Here is a 27,886-nt window from a genome sequence, read left to right on the forward strand (position 1 = left end):
CACATTTTGTTGTACTGCTCGTGGGTTTCACGAGATGCTGACCTACACAAAAAGCAACAGCCTGGAGATACGTTTCCATTAAAAAATTCTAAACCTTGAATGAACAGTGAAAAAAAAAAATCAACATGTGAACAAATGTGAACATTTTCTGGTGAGACCAGGTGGCCTTTCTACAGCCTCACTTTAAATGTTCTTTAGTAAAGGGAGGGTGAGACGTATTCACAGCTAACTTTCTTTAATTGTAAGACCTTTGCATATTCAGTATGCATAGATATAGCATATGTGAAACATTAAATATGTTTGTAGTCATATGTTCATAATATTATAATTAAAAAATATTGTGTGACAGGTGTTTTTATCCAGAGCTTTCTATGAGAAGCTCTGGTCACCAGCTTTTGAAACAGCTTGATAGCTAGTCATTAAACCTCTCATATCATTTTAACATCATCTAATCTAGTTTTTTTTATTCTATTGGATCTCTGGCAGCTCATTCTGTACAGGACACCTTTCAATGATTGAGAAGGGTTCAGTGATTCATCTGGGGATTCAGTTTGTGACCTTGTGTTTATGGGATGATTTATCTCGCCTCTAGGCCAGCAATAACTGAGAAACACACCTGAGCACAAACCTGCTGCTGAAGTATGAAAGAGCAATCAGCGCCTCCCTATGAACGGTTCTCTGACACTTCTAGAAATGACTGACACAGATAGCTCAGGAAACAACAAAGGCTGACATATTTTCTGCACATTCTCACACAGACAGTCATGCAATTTTAATCTCACCCCAAATCAGACAAGTTTTCCTGTACAATACAACACCCTTTCAGAATGCTTTCCTGCTCTCCAACTCATCAGATATTATGTATTCCACACAATACTGGGCAGAGGAACACAGGAAATGAAATGGAGGTACAGGCGCATCGAGGGGAAAAGAGATTAATAAGATTAATAAGAGAGTAATGTTATTCACTCACTTAAAACAAGTCAACAGTCCAGAAAGAGAGGGAAATGAATGGCTGGATGCTAAAAAGTGACACAAGTCCAGATAATGGGTTTGGGGAAATAGCTAGATTGACATGACATGTTTTTAAAGGGATTATGCAAATTAGAGGAGGAGTAGGGTTTAGTAAAGTGACAAAAAAGCTCACTATGTCAAGTCAAAATAAAAGCAGCAAGAAAGCCTTAATTCACAATACAATGTTTCCATTACAACTGTACAAATCTTGCAGGCCATAATACCATAAAAGTCAATTGATACACACCATATCAGCCCTTACCTAACATAATAATAAACTGCCGGGTAAAACGAGTAACATCTTGTTACAATGCAATATTCTGCTGGGAAAACCTGCATCCAGATCAGTCGCATCTGTCAGACAAATACTGGCAGCATAAAGAGGAGTTTCCTTAGATTTAGACAGGTGGTCATATTTTATAGTTAATTAATAGTAAGGAATTATTTGTTCTTTCAAATGAATCCAGAAAAATAACAGATTTGTTGAGCATAATAGTTGTTAGATTTTTCAGATTTCCAGACTGTGACAGCTTGATGCCGTTTTGTGAATTTGCATTCTTTATGATGACAATTTAGAATTGGAACCATGGGGGATGAATAAAGTATTTTCTATTCTATAAAGAGAGAAATGGGTTTGGATGCAACTTCCTCCTCCTCCTCCGTTTTGCTACTGCCCTACATCTCAATATTTGAGAGAATTATTATGAGTTCAAAAAAGTTTTCAGAAGCAATTTTGAGTTTGCAAGTTTAAGGAATTTTGTTCCATTATAGCCGAGCCCAGACAGAAAAAGAAAATAAAAAAATCTAAAAGATCTATACTCTATGTACTATTTTGTACCACACTCTGCATTGAATGGTGATGTTCTACATCTCATCAGTCTACCCCTTTGTTTATTTCCTCATATTTAGTTGCCTATAATGAAAAAGGTCTTCTTGGATAATACACAGTCTGTCTAAAGAAAGGTGGGGCTACAAAATTTTGGTATCTGAAAATACATCAGTTTTAATCACAGACATTCTTTTGAACAGATAATATGGTCCATCTGAAAGCACTGATGCCAGGTTAAACAGAATTGGAAAAAGCAGAAACGCAAGGACTGGGAGGAAATGGAAGTTAAAAGAGGCAAGACAGAGATATAGTTAACTAACTTAGTAGATTTTGCTTGGTAAGATGACAGGTTTTCTGTGATTGTATGTAATATGTACCCACAGATCTTTGCTTGCATCCTCAGTAATATGTTTCTGAAGTTTTTTGACAGCTTTTGAATACATTTACATCCATGTTTCTCATAGATTTCAGCATTTTTGCTATGATCTGCAAGTAAGTTCAATCTGTGTCGGAATTTTTTATTAAAAACAACAAGCGAGACTCACCAGTGAAATTGACAGCACGAATGTGGCTGAGCAGCTCTTTGCCATCAATGTTGGCCATGCGTGGGCAGAGGCCTGGGTACCCGTAGCAGAGCTCCCGGTGCATGCGATGGAGAGCGTGTGCCATCGCGTAGACCGCATCCATCACAAATTGAACCTTCCCCTCTTGCTCATAACTGGAATCCCGACCAACTTTTTCTAAACCTGTAAGTTAAACAAGAAAAGTAGTTAAAGGTAAAGCATATCAGAACAAACAATTTTCCTGATTCTGAGTTACAATCAAGGTAGGGAAAACTCAAGAGTGTAAACAACTGAGCAATGACTTAAAAAGCTTTGCCGCACTGGGACCAAAAGTAGCAGAGAAAAGTGGGCAGTTTGGCTCAGGGAGAGGTGAAAGAGGTAAAAAATATCAGAAGGTATAAAAATGAAAAGTGGGGTTAGGTAAGGAATAACTAAAGACATACAATAGAGAAAAAGATGAAAATGTGTAAGACAGGTTGACCAGTGGACAGGCAGCAGAGCACTCAGCCCAACGACAAATAACTGCCCTCAGTCCATTCTCGCCCTGGTAGCAAAGTTGCAGAAAAAAGAACAACATGTTCCTTCTAAACATCTTCTGAACTACTTGATAATGGCATTTCTGTGTATGAGGGACCGGTCACAAAGTGTTTGAGGGGACAAAAAAAAAAAAAAAAAACACTTCATACTCTTTCAGACCCATGCTGCACAGCAATTTGCCAGAAGAATTTGGATTTACGGTATTAAAGAAAAGACTTGTGTTTGTAAGGTATTTGTTCTTTATCTAAATATTAGAAGCATCTGTATCCTCTTTAATGTGCTTTTAATCCCTTTTCTAAGTTTTTTTCTGCAGCCCAATTAATTACTGCAGAGCAATGACAAAGTTTATCCAACAATAATGAACATTTGCATATTTGCATTTGGCCTACATGCAAACATGCGTTTGAAAGCACAAACTCAAACTCCCTGTATTCCACTGACACACAAAAGTACTGTACAGGCACACACAAAAACACAAATAACCTCCCAATGTCCCCGCTTTATGGAGTCCTTAATGTAATAACTCATTGGCATAAGGGGCTAATGAAGAAAGAGTGGAGTGAAAATAAAACCTCTTTGATGCATTAAGATGGAAATCAGTTACTGAGTGCAACATTCAATTTTTGGTTTTCATCAGAAAGTTCAGAGTGGAGCCACCGAGCGTTTGTTGTGATTGCTTTATGTTTCACTTCCCCCTCATTCTATCATGTTCCCTCTTTAAATCCTCTCCTCCATCTCATTCATACCTTTACTGCATCTCTCCTCACCCATTACATACAAGTGGCAGTCACCTTCGGGCGACACAAACTGAATCCAAACCCATCTGGGCTGAGTTGAATTAACAAGACCAGAGGCACACTGGATCAATATGAGCACCCATAAGGAATTAATGAGGTCCTGAGGATGAAATCCAATCCACTGTTACTGAGGGCTGTCTGGTGCTTTGTATGCATGTCCGTATTTGTGAGCACCAACAGGAAGTTGGATGTCAGAGCTGCATGCGTGTCATGAAAGAAAAGTACTATAACGTGTGCTTCAGAGCATGCAGGGGAAAGTACAACTGTTACAGAATACTTTCTCCTCCATTGCTCCATGTTTCTCATACCATGTTTGCACACTCTCCATCATACTAGTCCCCAGTAAAATCACACACTCCAAGCCTGTCAAATCATTTAAACCTGTGGCTATTCATTTTATAACTGCACATTACCGACTAAAGCAGGTTGCTTTCAGGAAACACAATATTGATTTTGTGTGCACATATAAGGGAGAGTGAAACAGGGCCACAGTTTGATGATCATGCACATGGGAAAGAGCTGCCTCAAGCATCAGATGGAAACCAAGAGACTAAACTAAGCGAGTTATTGCCGTGAATCACACATGAAAAAGTAAGTTGTTGCTCACTGGCCAACACAATGTTATGTGCATCGCGGCCTTTAATTTCATATTTAATTAGAAATCCAGCTACACAAATGACACTGACCTTTTTTTGGACAGAAAAAGCATGCACTTCGTGGCCAACCACCTGCTCAACATTCAAATTTACACACATTCACATCTCAGCAGTTACTAAGAGGAAGCTTTTCGCAGCCAATGCTGTATTCAATTGAGTACAATATTCATACAGATTTCTCCTTAATTTTGAAATTTTAAATTTCATTTGTAAAAAAATTGTTGTAGCGTTTTCTGTTTTTAGTCTTTTCTGAGCTTTGTTTTTGTGTTTTTGAGTAACTGTCCATCTCACTGTCCGGCTCATACGTGTCATACTATATAACTAAGATCTGAAAGTTGTTCAATGTTCTAGAGTGTCATCATGAACTGAGTTCATCCAAATGACAGACCTAGTAATGTGACTGATGTTGCTAAGCCAAGTCAAACCACACTGTCTAACACAACAAGCTGAATATAATACTGCTTCATCTGTAGGAACACACAAATAGAAAAGTCCAGAAGTGCTTCACCATAACTGAATGTTGTGTGGCGTCTCATCTCTGCGCAGCATTTTCCTGTTACTGTAGTTGTCATGTTTACGATGTTGTGAAACTTTCTATATCGCATGAATTGTTTTTCCGACACTATCACTTGGAAAAATTATCACAAAAAGTATGCAGAAAACAAAGTGATGTGTGGTCCAACTCAGGGGTATAACGCTCTTTATAATACTATTCCATGATATGAAAATCACTATGCAGGCTACCTGCACATACAGTCCCTGTAAACCGTGTGATGAGATGGTCAACTTGGCTCTAAGTATGCCTATTTCTGCCATTACAGTGTTAGATGCAAAGAAGGCTTAAATATCTACACAACTATGTCATGGAGCTCCAATTTCAGACCCACCATGAAAATGCTGATCAAACTATTCAACTGTCTAACTCCACAATTCAGTCCAACATTGACAACATTCAAATTGTCCGTCTTTCAACATGTTTCAAGCAACCACATAAATTCAACCATCATAAGAATTGGTCAATTATGTCGTCTAAACTCTACATTTAAATGGAACACGAGTGCCATTTATATTTTGCAGAAACCTGAAGAGGTTAAAAGTTTAAAATGAGAAAAATTAAATTAGACTGCTGGAATCAGCTGTTATTTTTTAACAAGAAAGTGTTTGCATTCCGCATTTGTGCAAATCCCCATTGAGGGGAATAGCAGAACAAAGTATTGTACTTTCAACCATAGATCAACCTGCCATGCAATAATGAGAATTTCTCTCTGCTGTTCTTATGAAATGTGAAATGACATGATGCATCATTAATCAGCATATTGCAAGAAAATGCAATCTTGCCTTGAGACAGCTAAACGACTCTTAATGTTATGAGTAGCGCTAACTGCAAAGACACCACTATCTCTGTTTCGTGGAATTGCATCAGGTGCTCTAACTGGAGCAAGGGGTTTGTGTGTGCGAGTGTGTGCATGCACATGTGTCCGAGTGTGACAGGAGTTCACTACAATGCAGCTTTTGTTGAATCTGTCAGCACAATGAATGCAGCCTGTAGCAGCATGTGACATCAATTAAATCCAGTCTTTTTGTCTCTTCACATTCTGTGTGCAGGTGCAAAACTAAAAATACAACACTGACTGTCTATAACAGCCATACATAATATTTGATATTCATTATAGTGTTAATTTAAGGGAACTGCGGGAAAGAGGAATCATAATAAAGTTTGAGATGAAGGCAGAAAAATACAGCGATAAACAAAAAGTTTACATGTGGATATTTTCTTGCTTTGTCTGATATGACTTAGACTCCGCTCCATTTTCCAGCCAGCAGCTGCTAAATTAAATTCAGCCTTTCTGCTTTCTGTTAATGACATCGGAGACCACAGGCAGCTTGGTTGGCTGCCTGCTAAGAAATGGAGGATTTGCACTGTAAAGTCTAAGGGGGGAAAAAACAGCTGGAAAATTCCGAGAGGCATACATACGAATGAAAAGTAGCTTTCATGTCTCATAAAAGTTCTGCAAACCAAAAGGTGCTTGAAGAGGCAATAATCTCCATATATGCCTGAAAGTCTTTTCATATCTGGAGGTTGATTATTTGTTCTTGTTACATAGGAATGTAAGCTGGAAGCTGTGATCTGTTTCTAGATCTGTACAAATGTTTTTTCTCATCTGTTTCTGTTTCAGAAAAGCCACAGGCCAAAAACAAATTTTTCAAAAAATGCTTTCATGATAAAGTACTCGTTTGAAATTGAACTTAATCTGCTGTTTGTCCATCCTGACACCTTCTATAATAAATCATTTCAACAGTGACATTAAAAGGAAATCATGAAGGCTCTAGTCTACAACAAGAAACATGTTTTACAAACTAGATCGAATGCTTTATGGCATCCTCAAACACTTATATCACAACATTGTTGAAGTATATTCCACCACTGCCATGAAAAAAAAATTGATACAGCTTTTTTGAAAATGACTCTTTAATTACCACTCAAACATCATGTTAACTGACTAAAATCTGCTACTTGAAGAACATCAGAACGACTGGAAACAAAAGCAAAATAAAAATGCATATATATACACATACATTTCTCAAGGGTTGAAATGTAAAAAAATACATATTAACAAGCTACAGCCCTGGATTAAATCTGCTATTATTGCTATTATTTGTCAATTTTGTTGTAGACATAGTGACAAGTTTAACAGATCAATTCTATCAACTTAATGCAACAAATGTATTTACTTAAAATGGTGAAAAAGACACAAATCAAGAAAAGTTTGTTACACTCATCCTGTTACAATGCAATGTTGTTCAAGAAAAAACTGGCAACCTGGCATCCACATGGATGTTAGTGTGACACTTGCTACCGAACTAAACATTTTTACAGACCAATGGTGAAATCTCTACTCTACAGTAGGAGCCTCCCCTGGTTAGGAAAGGCCTAAAAAAACATGAAGAATCTGATGCATTTACCCAACTTCCAGAGTGTGCAGATACCAATCCAATCGCATCTGATGTAATCCTTCAGAAGCAAGACCAATCTGCAAGTTGTACTGCAAATATCCCAGTATCAGATGTTCTTTGTCCACACCCTGACTGATTACGGCTGCTTTAGCGGCATGATGGGGAATCTACTTAATATCAGGCAAGTGCTCATTTTGATATGGATAATCGTCATTCAACTTAAGCAACCGCAATTCTGCGATTTGAAAAGGGATAAGAGGAGATGTCAACACCAATGTTGGAAAAAGTACACTAATATCCCTACCTCCATGAAAGTAGCAGAGAGTGTGGGGTCCTGTGAGTGCTGTTAAGTCCAATATGTTAGTCTGCCAGGAACATTGATCCTTTATCTGACTGAGGATTGTGCAAGTTAGAAGCTATTGCTTCTACTATGGCTCTGAACCTATCGATCTGTGGCGCTGTCCATGGTGCTGAAGCAGCAGAGCGATTTGAAATTGGGCCTTTTTTCCTCCATCATGACCAGAGTGCCAAATAGTAACATACAGTGCATTTGTAAAAGTAGTAGGATAATAAAGACGCATTGCTGTCAGTTGTATCGCTATAACACTACTTTCTAGAACATGTCTTTGAAAACATATCAACACCAAGCCTGGATGTAACTTCCTTAAGTATTTAGTTTATAAAATAGATATTAGAGGAACAGCTAATGTGACTGAGGAAATGCGTGCATGCACCTACTGTGGTCATTCCAATTGAATGTAAGGCTTAAACCTTAATACTCTGGTGGGTTTGGACAGCCTAGCAGCCAGAGTAAAATGCTTTAATTTATTTGTTTTAAGACAAAGGGTCTGTTTAAACACTTTTGGAAGAATAACTTCTCAGGTAGAGGTTCGAGGGATGGGGTAGGAATAAGTCAGAGAGACCTGTGTTGTTTTCACACTCAGTTTTGCCTTGTACACCACAGTCCAAGTCTATTGTGAATCCAATGTGATGTCAGTCTCTTGCGTTTGATTTTACATGTGCTCTTGACCACTTTCTATTTAGATTTAAAAACCAAAACTCTGTTCATCTTAAAACGCAGTATGAAAATGCAAGTTACAAAAAAGAAAAACAAATTTGACTTTAATTACAAAGAGTGAATCAATATCACAATATGCTTCATTACTAAGTGCTGTTTCTTTAATCCTCCTTTACCCTTATGTGAAGGAAACATTTGCTCACCAGCATAAATTGGCTCATATCTCTTGGCTCATTTAACAAGAAGCATCACAATGAGCCTGATGCCAACAACACTGCTAAAAATGTGTGCTTCACTAACTTGCTAGTGAAGGCAATGCTGTTTCTAACAAATACAAACCAGTGCATTAACGCAGAGAGGTGAGACTAATGCAAGAATCCTGATTGGTTAAGTGCTGTGATGGATGCCTTCATGGACCAGTGTTTCAAGCATATTTCATACATGCAGTGATTGATGGCACCACAGATGACAGGCTAATGATTTCAACAAGCTTCTTAATTAAACATCAATTTGGAACACACAGTATATTCAATTCTCTCCTTCTCTGCAGTCACCTATAAGTATTATTTATTTATGTGAAATGTATTGTCCTCCCTTCCTTTTTCTGACCATTTTTGCTCACATAGTTTGTATACACAAGCAAAAAAAACATACCTTAAAGTAATAACTAAAATCTCAAGATGTTGATTTATATATTTATAGAAAGGTTCCTTATTTATCCCCTCTCCCATTTATCAAAGGCTATGTAGACAATAAGGAAATGACAGGATATGGAGATCCTGACGACACATAATTTATAAACATTTATAATGTATTATAAGACAATATATTCTCTGCTTGACTATGTTTTTGCATTATATGTAATCTATAGAAGTGACCAACTGACTCCGACAAACCTCTGCATCTCCTCATATAAACCTACTTGTCTGGCTCAGAGCTTACTTTGAGGCTAATCTGCCAAGGAAGAAATTAATAATCAATAGAGAATGGGGAATGTGCATCAGAGGAACATTGCACTCTACATACTTTGACAAGGGAGCACTGATGCCAGGGGTTATGTCAAAACATTGCTGCAAAAATGCCAGTCATTGGATTAAAGTCAATGTGCATGGTTCATGATTTAAGCCTGTATTTTGCCTGTGCAGAATTAGACCTTAAGGTCAAAAATATTTTTCTATTATGCAAAAATCTAAATAATGTCAAATGTGGTTTCAATGTAATTTGACTGTAGGTGATACAAGTGTTGTCATTTGTCACATACTGACACTTGGTAAAGACAGCTGTGCTGGTTTTGAAGGCTGATGGTAACCCCAATGCGTCACTTTTTGACAGGCAAGGTTTCCCATGCTGGTAACTTCACGAGATGCGTTGCCGTGGCAGCATGGACAATGACAGAAAATTGTGATATATTTTGTTGTCTATTTGAATGTTTATTGTATATTTTTAAACTTGAACCAAAAATTTCTAAAGAGAAAGGAAGCCATTGATACAGCGGTAACTAATTTCTCCACATTCCAGCCTTTAAGCTTGCAGTGAAGACTGCCTCACAGCATGATAAAAATCCTACCACGTCTTATTATAAGTAGGTGAAATTGCCTTTAATAGTAGTTGCCTTAAATTACCCAAAAACAATCTGATGCACCCCAAATTATATTTACTTTGGTTTCGTCTGTTAAAACATAAGCCAGTGAATAGGCTGAATGGTGGCACAACGTAACGTGTCACAGGGTGTTAGAGTACAATGATGTTACGGTTGGGTGTGTTTACAATCACATATTCACTTTCTTTTAGCATAGCATACCAAAACCGTGTGGTTGTGGAAACGGTTTAGGTTGGTTTACTACCACAAATTGTCAATAATTGTCTAAAAGAGAAATTTTCTCCACCAAACGATGAACAGAACATTAAAAGGATAAAGTGCAGCCTTGTCTGACTTCTTTTCCTAAATATAACAGCTTAGCCTGATTTCAGTGATCTACTTTCTAAGAGCAACTATACTGTTACTGACAAGACTAATGCTCCAAAATTAAGACCAGAGTTGAAATATGCTGGAATTTATTAGATCTTCAGAACTCTCACCGAGTCTTATATTCATCTTTCATCTACTTTTATTCTTTCTCAGATCTGCTGTCAGGCAGCACCCAGAATGTTTTCTGCTATATAAAGATCAATTCATATGATAGGAGAACAGCACCTTTCATGAATAATGTGATGTCACTGACCTATGTGGCTAAATTTACAATATATTACCTCTCTACTATATGATTATTGGTATATATTACTTCTGATGGTACACTCAGCAAATGTAAATTATTTATTAGTCATCCATATTTTGCCGAATCACTGCCCTGGCACAACTTAGCTTTGCTCCGTAACTATTCCATTCTGCATTTGGATGAACTTTTCATTTCTTATTTTTTCTGTCCACTCATTTCTCTTTCTTATGCAGAGTTTTCACTTGAACAAAATTTCCTATTTACACGTATATATACATATACGTATATATACATACGTACATACATATACATATACATATATATATATACATACATACATATACTATGGCATGCCGTTCAGGAAATTAATCTTTGAATATATGGAATGAAACTCTGAATATATTGAATGAACCTTGAATATATTGAATGAAACTCTGAATATATTGAATGAACCTTGAATATATGGAATGAAACTCTGAATATATTGAATGAACCTTGAATATATGGAATGAAACTCTGAATATATTGAATGAACCTTGAATATATGGAATGAAACTTTGAATATATTGAATGAAACTCTGAATATATTGAATGAAACTTGACTGACGTCAGACTTCTCGGAAGTGCCTGCGGCCATCTTGTCTAAGGTGTGGATACTGTGGCGAAAAGCGAATGACAATGAGTCAGTCCGCTCGGAATTTTGTAGGAGGAATATTAAAGTATGAGGACATCATTAACACACTGGCGAATGCATGTACGGGCCAAAATCCTCCCGATAACCCGTTCTTCTAACGAAGAAGTCGTGGCAGACTTACGACAACAGGCCAGGCAGCTGTTTATCAGGCCAACCTCAGAATGCCTTCAACCTCTCAGGAGTGCCCCAAAACAGTCCCTGTGTGCAATCTCCACCCGTAAACAAGAAAGGACCCAACACACAAGATGTTGGAATAGATAGGCTTTATTTAAAACAACACGAGGGCCCTGATGTAATATAGATAATACCTCAGTGCAGCTATAATGAGCCCTGGTAACACGGCTTCTCCTTAAAAAAACAAAAGCAGAACTACTAACAGAACAGTCTGTTGTGTGTAGAGGTCTGTATGTAGGTCTGTATAGTTAGCTTGATAAAGTTTTCAGTTGATTTAATAAAAGTGAAACACAGTGAATGGCCGTGCGTAATGACACTGCGCTCTGACGCGGCACTTCTCCGGCACTGGAGAAGCTCCTGCGGCTACAGGGATTTCGTGAACTGAAAGAGAAGCTCTTAATATATTGTTTAGATACAATAAGAATCACCCACATTCATAGACCAATGTAGGCTGAATATTTAGTTTAGTATTGAAAGTATTTGATGATCCGCGACACAGCTTTGTTCACGTTACTCACAGCAGATTGCGGACAGACAAATGCATCGTGCCCAAAGTGGACATTGTGTCACGGATCATCATATACGTTCATTACTTAACTAAATATTCAGCCTGCATTGCCGTTTTGGGGCACTCCTGAGAGGTTGAAGGCATGCTGAGGTTGGCCTGATAAACAGCTGCCTGGCCTGTTGTCGTAAGTCTGCCACGACTTCTTCGTTAGAAGAACGGGTTATCGGGAGGATTTTGGCCCGTACACGCATTCGCCAGTGTGTTAATGATGTCCTCATACTTTCATATTCCTCCTACGAAATTCCGAGCGGACTGACTCATTGTCATTCGCTTTTCGCCACAGTATCCACACCTTAGACAAGATGGCCGCAGGCACTTCCGTGAAGTCTGACGTCAGTCAAGTTTCATTCAATATATTCAAAGGTTCATTCCATATATTCAAGGTTCATTCAATATATTAAGAGTTTCATTCAATATATTCAGAGTTTCATTCAATATATTCAAGGTTCATTCAATATATTCAGAGTTGCATTCAATATATTCAAGGTTCATTCAATATATTCAGAGTTTCATTCAATATATTCAAGGTTCATTCAATATATTCAAGGTTCATTCAATATATTCAGAGTTTCATTCAATATATTCAAGGTTCATTCAATATATTCAGAGTTTCATTCAATATATTCAAGGTTCATTCAATATATTCAGAGTTTCATTCCATATATTCAAGGTTCATTCAATATATTCAGAGTTTCATTCAATATATTCAAGGTTCATTCAATATATTCAGAGTTTCATTCCATATATTCAAGGTTTATTCAATATATTCAGAGTTTCATTCAATATATTCAAAGTTTCATTCCATATATTCAAAGATTAATTTCCTGAACGGCATGCCATAATATATATATATATATACACACATATATATATATATATATATATAGAATGTTTAACTTTATGTTAGCAGGTCTCCCATTTTCCCACTTTTGAACAATCATAAACCTGAAAGACAAACAGTGGAGGGATATGGAACAACAAGAGAGGGGAATGCAAAAAAGGGCATATTAAAGCTAGCAAGAAAGGTGGGAGAGAAAATTGGATCCAAGGAAAAAGATGGCTAAAAAAGAAATGTAAATGAAAACATGAATGGGAGATGAGGAGATTGTAAAGTCATAAAACGCAGTCTGGGAGAAAAGATGAAAAACAGATGCTGTGTGTCTGTCAAGCATTAAAGAGAAATATAGATACATTACCATACGTGTATGTAGGGCATGCAAGTATATTGAGATACAGGTATGCAGTGAAAGAAGAATGTGGAGGGAAATGCACAATATTCTAATAAGTGGGCCGCTGCTTCACATCTTTACACAAATACAAACATCTTTTAGCCTCACACAAACAAGGACCACCAGTATGCAAGTAAATATGGTGATAAATTTGGCTCTGGGTCATAATAATGTCAACTGTACAAATATTCTTTCATCGTTATTGCATTAAGTAATTTCACTTTCAACCTTTCAATCATCCCTTAGTGCCCAAATTACTCTGGAATCTATACATACAAAAAGACTAATTGAGGACATTTCATTCTTAACTTGTTCAAATCTGAGAATCAGGCAACAAATTAAATCTGATGTCTCGTACCATCTCAACTAATCATTTGGTAGACGGACACAAAAATAAATAAATCAAGGAGCTAAAGAACCGGTGCTCACGATCACAAGAGTATATCTTGAAATATGTTTTATAAAACAAGCCAAAGTCACAGAATTGTAGCAAAAGTCAAGGCATTTAAACAAACAAACAAAAAAAACAGGCATAACCTTTTTCTTCAGCAGTTTAGACAGAATTGTTTTACTTTTTTCATCTTTAGAGTTTCAAAATTGAAAAAGGAAAAAACACCTGAAGCAACGGAATGGTTAGTAGTTACTCTGTTGCAGGTATCACTTGTAAACACATTCTGCCACAGCTGAGAGTCCTTCATCTCGTTTGATGTCAGCCATATCTTTCTGCAGAGGACATTTTGATTTAGTGAGATTCTTGAGCATGACACATGAGCTGCTTGTTTTGACATAGATCCACAGTTTCATTCACAGTCCTTGGAGATAACTGAGGGCCACAGTGAAAACATTCAGCTCACACCTTGTGAGGTTGTCTGTTGCACTTCTTTGAGCTGTGTATTCTTACTTCACAGGAGGATATCAAAGACTGCTTGGAATTTCGAACAAAGTCATGCAATACCATCTGCACCAAAACTTGCAGGTTTTCATGTTTTCTTTTTCATTTTAGTTCTGATTGTTTTGTTTTAATGGGAATGCTATAAAATCTCAGACTGGGATGTAATCTGCGAGTGCAGAGCAATACACATACCAAAGTGTGAGGATGCAGTGAAGCAGGTTTATATTCACGCGCCTTCCTATTGTGGAACAACAATGTTTACAGATTTAGCCATGGTGCTTGCAGTGATATTTATTTTTTTATTCTTTTAATTTAAATATATGAACAGGTGCAGATGCATACATATGCAAATTTTTCCTGAAGATGCTTTGGTTGAGGATGCGGGAATGGCTTCAGTTCACAATTTCCTTTACAGAGACATGTTTATTGACCATGACAGGACAGGCATAAGAAATTTGCAGGAGGCACAGATATTGTGATGCCTTGCATTGGGTAATTGCTTTTAAATTCTCTATATTGAAGCATCTGTCCCCTTTAAATAAACAAATTAACATCTATATGGAGGCTCTGAAACAGGCAGAAACAACTCAAGGACAAAAAAAGAAGTTGAGTGATTGTAACTGTGACTGTAAGACAGCTGGCAACTCAAAAAAATAATATCTATCTTAATAATCTGAGAAAGACCATTAGAAATTGTTGATCTACACAACTTGTACGCAAAACTGTTGCACTGAACATGCAAACTGTTCTCTTACATTTTGAGGATACGTCATGTGGTTATTTCACAGAAAGCAACTAAAACTTTGTTGTCATACTTTGTTTACCCAAAAGAACTGAGGGAACGTTTTTTAAGATCCAGTGTATTCAACATTCACACTGGAAATGTAGTGGTCCAAAACACGAGAATCCTTTGACAAGTACGCATCAACAATCATAAAACTCAATTTTGCAATTGTAGATGGGTTCTTAAAAACTTTTTTTTCCCTGCAATTTAATAAACAGACTTTTAAACAATCAGAAAACATGTTATAATTTTAATCTCGGTTTACTGTAGACACCAACTTCTTTAAAGTACTTCACATTAGCCCGTTTCAAAATCAGCCGAGTAGCTGTTTAAGTGACGGAAAGTCAATATGATATTCACATGCGTGTTGCTTTAGCTAAAACTCAGTCTGGCAGTAGCACACAACTTGAGATAAGATCAATAACAGCATATAAACCATGCCATAACATGTTTGTTTGCCTCTTGTGCATTTGATTATCGCACTGCTATACTTTTGTTTTTGTCAATGTCAAGATTATTCATTGGAGTAATAAAATATCTTATAAAAACAGCCACACATGTGTGTGAGATCTGCAGCGCAACACTGAGGCATACTAAAGGCAACAAGTGGTTCCACACACATAAGGTTTGTCTAAAGAAAATTCCCGCCGCACATAACAGTCATGCTCTGTGTTGTATGGCTGCATCTCATAAATCAGTCAACAGCCACACACATTCAGACAGCTGGCATCATTCAGAGCAGTCAGATAACCATGTCCTCCACAAAACACGATACAAGGATCATTTCCCTGCAGGTAAATGACACGTCATCTCAACTACTGAAAACGCCTCCTGCAGAGAGCATGAAGGGCTGTCTGTGATCTGTCTGTCCACTCCTGTCTGTCTCTAATTGTCCATCAAGCTCCCCATCTGTGTTCCTCTCCGTCTCTCAGTCTGTTTGGCCCTAAAGCCTTTTCACATGGGAGGGAACAGTTTATTCAGCCTGTGAGCCTAATAACTTTCCTTCCCCATCGACCTCGTTAAGATATGGTCTATTTGCAGTGAGTGAACATGTGTTTGTATGCAAGGGTGACTGTGTGCATGCTAAGTCAGGATGCAATCAACTCTTGGAATGGTAGTGTGCATCTCACACAGACAGAGCACATCACTAGATGAAAACTCGGCATCTTCAAAAGCAAAATTTTTGCTGAGTAAGAAAAGTACTGACATCAAACTATCGCTTAGTAGTGTTTAAAAGATAAATTCCTCATTAATAACACTCTGTAAAGTATAAATTATTGATGTCAAACTAGCAGATGTGAAGCTCCTTGTGAGTGTGAGAGCGTGCCTGTCTGTGTAAGTATATGAAGGCCAAGAACTTGATAATTCTCTGGTTGCCTATTAGGGAATAAGTTACAGCGAAATCTTCATTACGCAGTTGCATAAAGAACTTTAGGCTCATACTAATCTCGCAAAAAGGAAAAGTCAACCACAGAGCTAAAACCATTAGGTGATGATTGTCTCTCAGAGCTGGGACTCCACTTGCATACCCAAACACATTTTCACCTTGGTGGCCATTTTGGACAACCTTCAGTAACAGTTAAGTATGCCTCTTTTTTTTTTTTTTTATTGATGCCACCTCCAAGTATTATCAAGTATTATCAAGTATAACAAGTATTATCTGCTAAGACATGTCATTGGTCATGTTGTGTGCTTTTACTTAGAAGTAGAGCATATTTTGGTAATGAATCATGTGCACTGATGTAATAAAAACAATATTGATATATATATATATGTATACATTAATAATGTTTAATGTATTGTATATCTCTTGTATTTTACATATCTGCATCTCAATTCCAGTGTTTACTAGACTCTGTGTTACCTCATACTCTGTTCACTGCATTGTGTTTTTGTCCTAATTTAGTAGAGCTCTGTAACTGGACCCATTAAACCCACCATGCTGGACTTAATTCATCCATAATAAGCAAGGCAAAAGAAAAGTACTGTATATGGCTTCATTAAATAGATATTTTAAATTGCTATGCAGAAAACTCTACAAAAAGCTCCTCTTAAGGAGTTAACCATCATTAATACTTACTATAATTGCAAACACTTGTATAAAAGTCTGCTTTATTCACTACATTTACACATGACATGTATGACATGAGCAATCTATGCTGACACACAAACGAGAGAAACAAGTGACAAAGGAAGTGTGAGAGTAAAGCATCTACTGTTAGAATGATAGAATTTTAATGTTAGAATTTTATTAGAACAGAACGACAACCATTAATTGCTTTCGGCAGCTATGACTGAAGACAAAGTCCAAATGGGCTGATATTCAATCACAATTTCTGACACTGAGGTATCTGACAAATGCAGAGGAGAAAAAAATAACAAAAAATATTGAATATTGGAGTATGTGTGCAGTGCCTAGACCCATTTGAGATTAGTTGAGCAAATATACGCAGAGCAATTCGACCCCCAATAGCCTTATCTGGGTGTGTCAATCCAGTTCAAATTTCAGCCATTGGAACATCATGTTTGCATGCACTTTTAAAGTCCATTTTTGGACACAAAACGTAGCATTGACTGCCAGTGAGAGCCAATTTAATTTTTCAAGAATGTGGATGGTACCACCTGTATCAGTTAGTACATAATAAATGGCCCCATTTTTAAAATCATCTCTAACAGCTCATCACTTAACACTCGACTCACAGGGTAAACCCTATTTTAGGCAGATTAAAGAAAGTTCACAGAAGATTGACAAAGTAGAGAAAAATCCCTAGAGATAGACCAAATGAAGGTATTATCCCCCCTGAGAGAGACGAGTCATAACCCACGCAGACAGAGACAACAGCCAACAGCATAACAACCTTGTTCTCTCTTCTCGGTGCTCTTTAATTCCTCTGAGTGTTCCTGAGGCCTACATCTCCTGTCACAACCAATGTTGTTCAGTGGTGGTCTGGAAAAATGGTGGAAAAATGTGTCCAAAGACTGTGTATGGATGCACTTTCATACCCGTTTTTTTTGCCCCTTTGTGTATGTGCTCCCATGTATGATTTTGTGTGTCTGTGTCAGTGTGCTTGTGTCCATCCCAGAGCAGGGACATACAGACACTGGATGAGACGATTCTAAAGCTCAGACATCACAGTGTGAGATCATTCATTCACAGTATGATTACATGCATAGGGGGACAGAAATGAAAAATGATCACAATATGCAATCATATTTAAGATTCACCAAAAAGTGCAGTACTATTCCTTCATTTCAATTTTCTTTGTTCTACTGCAAAATTACTCCAATTAGGAGCAGATCTTGCTGTCATATGGTGTAGAGGAAAAGCCTTTTTTAATGTGTGTACATGCATGAGAACGTGAGAAAAGACAGAGAGCCGGCAGTACATACACCAGCATCTCTGGGAGAAAAAAAAACAAAAAAAAAACAAGACCAGTGGTAGACGTAATCATCACATAGCTTGTGCACTCTTTCACACTTGTGCAAGTTTGTGAGAGCATGCAGACTTATGTGTGATCTGGTGTCTGCCTCAGTCAGCTTCCTCTCAGGCATCAGTTTTACCTGACTGCACGCTTTCAATGAAACAGACTTTTACTCCAGCATCTGAGTCGTCGAAGCTCAAGTGCTTATGAGCTATGTCTCAGTGTCTGAGTCTCAGATATCCCCTTTTCTTATGAGTGCTATTCACTTGCTGAAAAAAATGAAATAATGAATGTTGAAATGTGTTGTAATGAACTCTACATAAATCATTAAAATTAATTCACTGGAGCGGAGAACAGATGTCTGGCAGTGATGGTAGTTCCTGCACCAACATGGAAAGAACACAAATAGAGAGATATCATATAACTACAAAATTATTCTTGATATTCTATTTACTGCGCTATGCTCAGTATATTTCCATGAAATATGCATTTTCTTCCTGCAACTTGTGTGGCACTGACAATAATGAAGAATAAATGTGCAGCTGAATGTAGGAAAGGAAGGAAAATTAAATTAGTTGTTTTTCATTTAAAGATAGGGAGCATGAGAAATGCTAAACAATTTCTCCAGGAAGCTTGAAGAAAGATCGTCATTTCTTAAATCTGCACTTCCCTAAAAAGTGAGGCGATTCTAATCAGGCCTGAGCATTTGTTGTGTAAGCCTCAGTTATATACGGGATATATAGGCTGGCGTTATATATAAGCAGATTAATATTTAGCCGTTTCAAACTATAAGGATGGGACGTTTGAATTTGATAACTGTCCTTGTTTTTTAAGTGGAGTATAAAGAAGAGGAGCCCTTAGAAAATAGGATGGTGTTTTTTGCCTGTAGACCTCTGTCTAAGGACAGATATACAGGCAAAAATAAGTGAATACATAGCTCAGCTGTTCATACATTTTTCTTGACAAAAAATTGGTCTGGTGTAGGATCTCTTTTTGTGTTTCACTGGCATTGGTAGACTTGTCTTGCTGCTTTAACTCACCTCCAATGAAAATTCAGGGCAAGACATTTCCTTAAGGCAAACATCACATTCTTTCCATAATAGTACAAAATACTAATAAAAACCCTGGCCATGTCGGTCGCAGATACAGTACTTTTTACTTGGCTGCAGGTGCATTACACTGCAGCTGCTCAACATTATGTTCTTACTCTGTATGTGACCAATTGCAAATATTGAATTTCCTGAAATTTCTCTTCTATACACTCTTCTCTTTAACAAAGTAGTTCTGACACTGCATATGCTTTGGCTTGCAGTGGCTTGCTGGGGAGGGGGGTGCTCCGAGCGGGATAACAACAGACTGATAAAAAGAGCCAGATCAGTCTATGGATGTCCCCTGGACTCTATCCAGGTAGTGGGGAGAGGAGGGCTCTGGCCAAATTGTCCGCCATCATGAACAACACCTCCCACCCTCTGCATCAGACTGAGTGCCCAAGTGTACGAAGGAGCGTTTCCGCAGGTCCTTTATTCCATCGTCAATCAGACTGTATAATGCTGCACTGTAACCACACATTCCGACTTGCTGCTGACGCTGCTACTGTAACTGGTGAAATAAGATGTTGAAATTTAATTTTTAAAAGTAATCTGTGGTATATAATGTTTTACAATTACATTGTATATATAATTTTAATTTAAATTGCCCCTATACACCGTCTTTTTGAGCTGCTGTAATGGTGAACAGTGTTCCCACTGTGGGATAAATAAAGTTTATCTCATCTTATAATGTCATATATAATGGCCTTAGGGATTATACTGAATTTTCGGAACACTTCCTTTACCATCGATATTGATCATTGTATAAAATCCTTATTCCGTTAAAACAGTCTGAAGAGTATTTAATAAATACGACTGACTCCTGAGTTAAAACTTGCTAAGATTCAGAAACTCCTTTCTCCCTTTTTCAATTTTTCTATAATTTATTAGTCTGTCAGCTCTGATTTGTTGCTAATCTTTAAATATTCATGTAACTGATTATCACGGCATGCTCTGTTTATGTGTAATTTATACATCAAAATATAATTTTCCAATCCCACTTCTTGTTAAGGTCTTTATTTTCTCTCACTTTTTCATCTTTCTGTCACAGAGCAGTCACATGCAATGATCACACCCATTTCCACATGTTCACATCTGCTGTGTCACCACGGCGACATTGAGCAGCCGGCTGCTGATTGACTTCTGTGTTGCTGATAGTGGATGTAGCAAACCCCAGATGTTGGAATTAATGGACTGTCGCATAAAGGACAGGGTCCTGGACTCATACGTGCATACCGATGTCATGGCTAGTAATGGACGGTCAATGGGAGTCACAGCCCCTACAAGCCTAATTACGTGAATTAATGGCAGGTATAGGGAATACTCACAGGGAATACTCATAGTTCACCACACATGAACATATAAACACAATCACTTGCACCAAAATTGGAGTGGTCATCGCCCATGTCTTTCTAAATCTGCTTTAAGAACAGCAGTTTTATTTGGCTGGTGACAAGTGTAGGTGCTGTAAAAGTACATTTACAATGCCTAGCATTGGTCACACTGGTCAAAAATTAACTGTAGGGTTTGGTCTTGTGTAATGATAAGATCAAAGTATTTTGATATGACAGAAAAATGCATGTTAAACCACACATCACAAACACATTGACAAATAAAAGGAAAAATAGTAATTGCCACCCAAAAGACATGGACTCCACATATACATACAGAGGATACATTACCATTTCTATTAGGTTTTATTACTCCTACAATTTTTTTAATATATTTTCTTGCACAGGGTAGGTGCCAAAACTGACATGTGTCTCTGCAAAACGGACGAAACGAGCTGGTGAGAGGATGTTTTTCTCTGCAGGCATCTCTAAAAACTGGTCAATGCAGGACCACTGTGTTGGCATCACAGTTTGCAAGAGCAGGGATCGATACTTCAAGTGTAAACATCGCCTAACAGCTTGTGTGATATGCATTTTAATGGAACTTATCGACACCAGCTGTAGACCATACAAAAAAGAATTCAAATTAAAACCCGCGTTTGTCACTACTGACACATTTTCAGAACTTTGATGCTCATGAGGGGCATACTACAAAGTGAGGAGAGCAAGGCCTACAGAGCCTAAAGCCACAATTTTTCCATGTCAGAAAGAGGGCTCTCTTTAAAAAAAGATAATGTATGCTGAACACGTTACCCGATTTGAGGGAGGTTATGTTCAGAGTTTCTGATTTGAATCGGCTGTAAAAAGCAGCAACCTCAACATTCAAATGTCACGAGGCAGGAGTATTGAATATATGTTGATTAATGATGTAGAATGAAGGAGTATATTATATGTGCCCATCTGTTGAACTGTATGTTTGTAAAGTCATCATATGAAGCTGTTTAGTTCCAGAAATATAAACTCAACAACATTTAGTGAGCAAAAAAAAAAAATAACCTCTTTCTGCCTGGATTTGCTGCCAATTCCATGTCACACTGCTAATATTACATTTAATAGAAAACTTAGATCTGGTAAAAACTAGTGATTTGCATTCATCCCAAACAGGAGACTTGTCAGAGTGCCAGAGCTGAATGTTCTTCTTAAATATCATGTTTAAATGTATTCAAATTATATAACAAAAATTAGTAGGTGTCATGTTAATAATAAACAGCAGACCAGTAACCTAAAATTAAGCTTACATTAATTGAAAGTTCCCCTTCACTAAAAATAAAGTTTTTGATTAAATTACAAGACCAGTCATCAGTGATGTGACAGAGTATTTCTGCTTTGAGTCAGCAGATGTGGGCGGGGCCATTCCCATTTGCAGAATGAACAAGAAGATGTAGAGTAATTTCCTGAACCATTTTAAAGGCATGAGTTTGTTTTTTTTTACCAAGGCAAAAACATCTAAATGTATCATTTAAAAAGCACTAATGACCTGGAGATGATAAATAACTCTCAGAGAGAACTTTTACTATTTCATCATTTTCTGACAGCTTTTCTCTTTTGTCTTATCACTGCTGTAAGTAAGACTAAAATGTTTACCTATTAATTTTTCGAGCACTTCAATTAAAACAGCCTGGTTCTTTAAACTGAGTAGAAGCTAAAGCATTTTGTGAAGATAAAGGGTAAAATGGCACACTAAATTAACCCTTTTATGTAAGCCTGGTTTATATGAATAAAAATTGATTACTATGTCTAGTTTGTATATGTGTGCACACATATGTGTATGCTCTGTTAGGACTTAATGGGTAGGGGAAAAGTTAACCGACCTGCTGAACTAACCTGCTATGAATTTGTTAAGTTGGTCTTGATTCAAATCAAACGACGACAAGATAAGTGTCCCCGAGATGCAAGGGTGTGGTCCAGGGATGATCAAAAGACAACTACAACTGGAAAATAGTGAAATTTGTGTGTAAATCCCTCCTTCTGTAAAATATCTATTGAGCTTGTATCATTTTGTCTTATGTAAAATCTAAAGACAAGATGCTGATATTTTTTATTTTTCCTTTTTTTCCCCCATACAAACGCTGGAAAACCATTATGAGTCAATTCATATCACAGATAAAGTTAAGTGTTGAGTCCTACCTGTGCATTTCTTCAGGCTACCAGGCCTTTTGCCATGCATCCCCAGTTTACAGTTGAAGTTTTCCTCCCAGAACTCAGCAAACCAAACATTTCTTCTGTTGTTGGACAGCGAGCGGCTTCGAAAATACCGGTCAAACGCTGTGATCAAGACAGACAGGGTAAAAATTTAAAACTCAGGGTGAGGGAGGCTTCCATTTTGATACTCTTCAGAAACACATCTCCAGTGCATAAGAGAGACTGAGTCTGTTGGCGTCAACACTAGATCTTCTTTAACAGTATAATGTGAGGGGGGGTACTTGTGCTTCAAGGTATAAGGGCTTCAATTCCACGAAGTTGCAAGCACATAAAAAGTTTGGCATTAACTGCAGTGTTATACGTTTTGACACATGAAGACATACGTTATGAAAAGCCTGTGTAAGATTGAAAAGCCATTTCTGTGGAGTGTATCGGTGAGAAAGGAAAGCAAACATTTTAAATACAACTTTAACAATAGCTTGGCTGCTTGTCCAATTTAATAAGTAGGGAAGAGGAATGAGACACGCAAGAAAATACCCCACACACAGGAAAGGAAATGCATGTCAGTAGCTGACAGGACGCATTGATGAGATGGGCAAAAGACAGAGTGGAAGAATAGAACTGCTTGTACTTGTAGCACTTTGTTCACAGTGGAATTAAAAGGGAACAGGGACTTTTTGATGCATTTTCATTGTTGCTGTAGACCTCATGTACGCACAAGAGGACAGAAAATAATGATTTGAATGAATTTCCCAACCCAACATGCACTGTGCTTAAGCAGTAACAAAGAGCATGTACAACATCCCATGCAGGGTGAGAAACTATCAGATCAACTCAGACACCCTGTTCCATGTCTGACTCACTGTAAAAGCTGACAAGAGCTGCTTTGATTGATCTCGTCTGCCGTCTCGGAAATGGGTTCCGTCTGTACCTGTGCTGCTTTACTGATAGTTAGACCGCTGAGAACAGTGCATTTACTCCCTGTGTAGCTCAACAGGAAGCACATGTCATGTAGGATCAAACGCCCCCCCATTGTGACAGCAAATGTGATGTTCATAGAAATTAGAATTAAAGCGTCTGTGGAAATGAAAGGGAAAATTAAGAAAAAGAATTTTGCCACCATGTGGGTAACTGTTTTGGGGCAGAAAGTTTCTAAAATTACAAGTTGGATACTTTCTGAGCAAAAAGCTTTCATTTACTTTGCCGAATAATAAGTTTAATGTCATCTTGTTAATCAGTGGGAATCAAGTAAGTTGTCTTCTGGGTGAAAAAGTACAGAAAGTCAATGTATTTGCTTACTGCTGTGCCAAATGATGTGCTATACAGCTTAAGCTTTCGTTAGACAAGTGAACAAATTACAGTGTCCACAACTCTTCAAAGTCAAAGTAGTTTAAATCATCAAAGTGTATTGAAATGTCCACCTCTAATCTGCACTCTAAATGTGTTGCTTCAGCAAGAAGACAGTCTGCTCCAATCATATCCTAATCACTCCCCTTTACTCTAAACTTCTATTTTGCAGAAGAAAGGTGTCTCGTTTTCTTTTAGGGATCATGGGGCACTGGGTATCTAGCCATCCAAATGTCTTCAGCACCACAATTAAAGGGCATGAAAGAGCAGTTAAAGCCCCAATCTAGCACACTTAAATGCACAGCTGAGTTGAACTACAGTTACAGCTTGACTGAGGCATTTAACAAGACCACCTTCCTTGTCCCAGCTTACATGCACATGAGCAGAAATAGAGCTACTGACTACATGAGAAAGAGCCAGATCAAGTTACTGACTGGAATATATCTGACGTCACAACGCTGTGAACTGTGAGAAAACGTTCAAGACATTCTGCCACTAGCTTTCTCTGTGGGAGATTATTGTACATCTAAGTTTAGCTGAAGTCACTGCACAGACGTTGTCTTTAAGTTGATTAAATCATGATTTTGTCAGATGATGCTGTGGTTATGAAATCAGTATTTCATTAGAGCAGAATGACACCCTGGAAATGTTTTAAACTATCAGGACTATAGGACTGATTTTCAGTCATAATTTTAACAACTTTAGCATCATAAAAGAAGAAACTTCATATATGAAATTAGCGTCTTGATAGGGAATTCAGCTGTATCAGTATATACTTACATTTATTGTTTTAAAAAAAAACAAAAAAAGCTGGAATTTTAGATTATGTTTGGGGCGGTGTCAAGGCTGTAAAGACAGATATCCTGCATATATATGCAGAAGTGATTCGGTCTCCATTCACATTAGGTTTTCAAACTAACACTATAGTTTTTCTTTTTCAAAAGTAATGCAACCGTGCTTTATGGATAGAAAGCCCAAGCCACAAAGAGACCACCCCAAAAGCAAGTCCCAAAGCAAATATTGCCAATATCCTTGCATCAGACACTCCAGAATACACTCAGATGCTTTTCTGACCACACCCCGACTGGTGAGAGTTCCTTTGGCAGAAAAAAGGAAGACTCCTCTGAAACAGGCTGATAGTCATAATGTTATAGTCGATCTGTGCAAATTAGCAGAAAGACTGACAATGAGGTAAAACGGCAATCATGATTCTTTCCGAAGGTAAGAAACAGATGCCTGCAACCACTTCTACAGCTAGCCAATTAGTGGGTTTTGTGTGATGTTATAATACTTTCAAACACAGTAAAATAGTTTTCTCATATCTGCAGGAGGCTATACTAGCCATGTCCCTGTTTTTAGACTTGATAGATGAGGTAACCTTTCAGTAAAACAGGACTGGTGGTATATGCAACTTATATGAAATATTGAAATAGGTTGGCCAATAACTACTGCCCTTGAGTTGATGTGATTCATCACCAACAAAACTCAAATTAAAGCTTAATCTAGAATCAGTGAATTACTGGATTAAATTACGTCATATTGCCCTCGCCATCTAATATATTAGACCTCAGAGTATACACAATTCATTTATCTGCCTTTGGTTCCACCGAATTCTCTCTTCTTCCATCTTTTCTATTTGGAGTGGTCCCGATGTGAAGTGGCCAACGCTGTCTTTGATTAATTTAAACTTCTACTTCTCTCCCTCACTCTCAGTTTATATCTTGTCGTCTTTGTGGCCCTCCAGGAGTCAATTATCTAATGGGGAGCTCTGACAGGGAGCAAATGAGGGAGTCCTCCATGGCCTCCTGGAATAAAAACTACTTGCCCAAGGGGATATGGAGGTTCAAGTCTTTCCCCTGTTCACGTAATTCAATCTATCAGACTGAGTCCACACAGCTATGGACTAAGATGCATTGGGGGGGCATATATACTGCTCATTACCACCTGCATGTGTAATGACAGCACGCTGCAATCTTGGCGTAGTGTGTAAGTCTAACATGTTTACACTTATTCTTACCGTCCACAGACGCTCGCTTGGGAAGAATAGTGATGGCTCCCTCGGCCACTATCTCTTGGCCAATCACAGGAGAGATCTTGGATCCCCAGCTGTCCGAACCTACCCACAAGAAGTGGCCAGTCTGGTTGTTCCTTTTAGCTGCATCAAGAACTCGCCTGTTTGATGAGAAAAGAATAAAACCTTTGCGAAAGCCAGACAAGAAAGAAAATGGGTTGCTCGAGGACTGATCATGTCAGTATATGCAAAAGAGAAGCATTTCCTCTCATTGTAAATTCTGTCATAATATTAGCAGAATAACAGAGCTTATGAAAAACAGGCATGTAGATGTCAAAGATTCTACTGTAGAAATTAGATTACTATAGCATAGAAAATGTCATTTAACAATAGGTGTGACTGAAAACAGCACACACAGCACAAACCGTATGTCATCTTCATTAGCAAACATGATGATAGCCCTGGCATTGGAGGTCTCCAACAGGCGCCTGATGATTTTGTCAAACTCCCCTGGCCTGGGCTCGCGGGGGATCTTCAAGGACTGTGCGATACACACCCCACCTGAGACAGAAAAAGAGGTGCAAAATGCATCAACAATTTCACAGCCAACCAGTTTGCATTTTTCATTCTGTGCTCATAATTTGCTTTCTGTCAGTCTTTCCTGATTCAGCCTATACTCATTTTATACAACTGGTTTCTACACTCAGTTGAAAGCTTTCAGTGTCAAGATTGCTGATAAAGGCTCCAATGCTTCCAGCAACCATACAAAAGTGGGTAGTTAACATGGCAGCAGAAGCAGGAAGAAGAAAAGTCAAGAAAATACAAAACAGAGAGGAGAGCGAAGTTAACTTAAAAAAATGCCAATATACCGTGAAAGTATGAAAATTAAAAAAGGAAAGGAAAAGAAGTAAAGAGGTTATAATAGACAGGGACAGAAAATCTGAGAATGAATAAGACAAAAGGTGAGGAGAAACAGGCTGAGACATGCAATTCAATGCAAGAAAAGAAATACATGAAAATATGCTGAAAAAAAATAGTGGTGGAGGAGTTGATTGCAAGAGGAGAAAAATACAAAAAGGAGGAAGATGAACGGTACCAAATCGTGACTAAAAAAATATTATTACTGCTCGGTGTTTGTGTGGCAGGAACTCTGTGCCCACATCAAATCCTGTTTACTGCTGCTGAGAATGACACAATTATTTCATTTACAATACCTGATAATGACTCCTGTTGAAATGTTATTTCTCTCCTGTTTTACCTTGAACTCTCACACACAGTCACACATGCAATCCAACAACGCAAACTGTTTAGCACTAATCCACATTTTAGCTTTAAGCTCCGGACTGTTAATTCGCTCTGATGTATTGTATCTTCTCCCCAAATCAAAGTAAGGTGCCTGCTTGCTAATAAGGATTACTTCAAAGAAGAAGTGGAAAACTGTCTTTTGTCTGGGTCCGCCTGCTCACGTTCGTCATTCGTCTTCATGCATGTGTGTGTGCTGGTGAGAAAGAATGATATCCCCTTTCCTCTATGCCTGTTCCAGCCCATTTATTGAACAT

General features: G+C 37.8%; 1 protein-coding gene across 4 annotated transcripts in view; it reads right to left on the reverse strand.

The window, feature by feature from the left end:
- Nucleotides 1-27,886, reverse strand: part of grm8a (glutamate receptor, metabotropic 8a) — a 217,385-nt gene that overhangs the window by 39,131 nt on the left and 150,368 nt on the right. For all 4 annotated transcript variants that reach the window (XM_072377434.1, XM_072377432.1, XM_072377435.1 and 1 more), the window contains 4 exons: nucleotides 26,753-26,888; nucleotides 26,334-26,488; nucleotides 22,955-23,092; nucleotides 2,389-2,589 (listed from right to left, as the gene is read on the reverse strand). In XM_072377434.1, coding sequence (XP_072233535.1) covers nucleotides 2,389-2,589; nucleotides 22,955-23,092; nucleotides 26,334-26,488; nucleotides 26,753-26,888 — 630 coding nt within the window. The remainder of the gene's footprint in view (nucleotides 1-2,388; nucleotides 2,590-22,954; nucleotides 23,093-26,333; nucleotides 26,489-26,752; nucleotides 26,889-27,886) is intronic.

This window comes from Leuresthes tenuis, unplaced genomic scaffold (assembly GCF_036924035.1).
Source record: "Leuresthes tenuis unplaced genomic scaffold, fLeuTen1.0.hap1 SCAF_23, whole genome shotgun sequence".
Classification (NCBI taxonomy): Eukaryota; Metazoa; Chordata; class Actinopteri; order Atheriniformes; family Atherinopsidae; genus Leuresthes; species Leuresthes tenuis.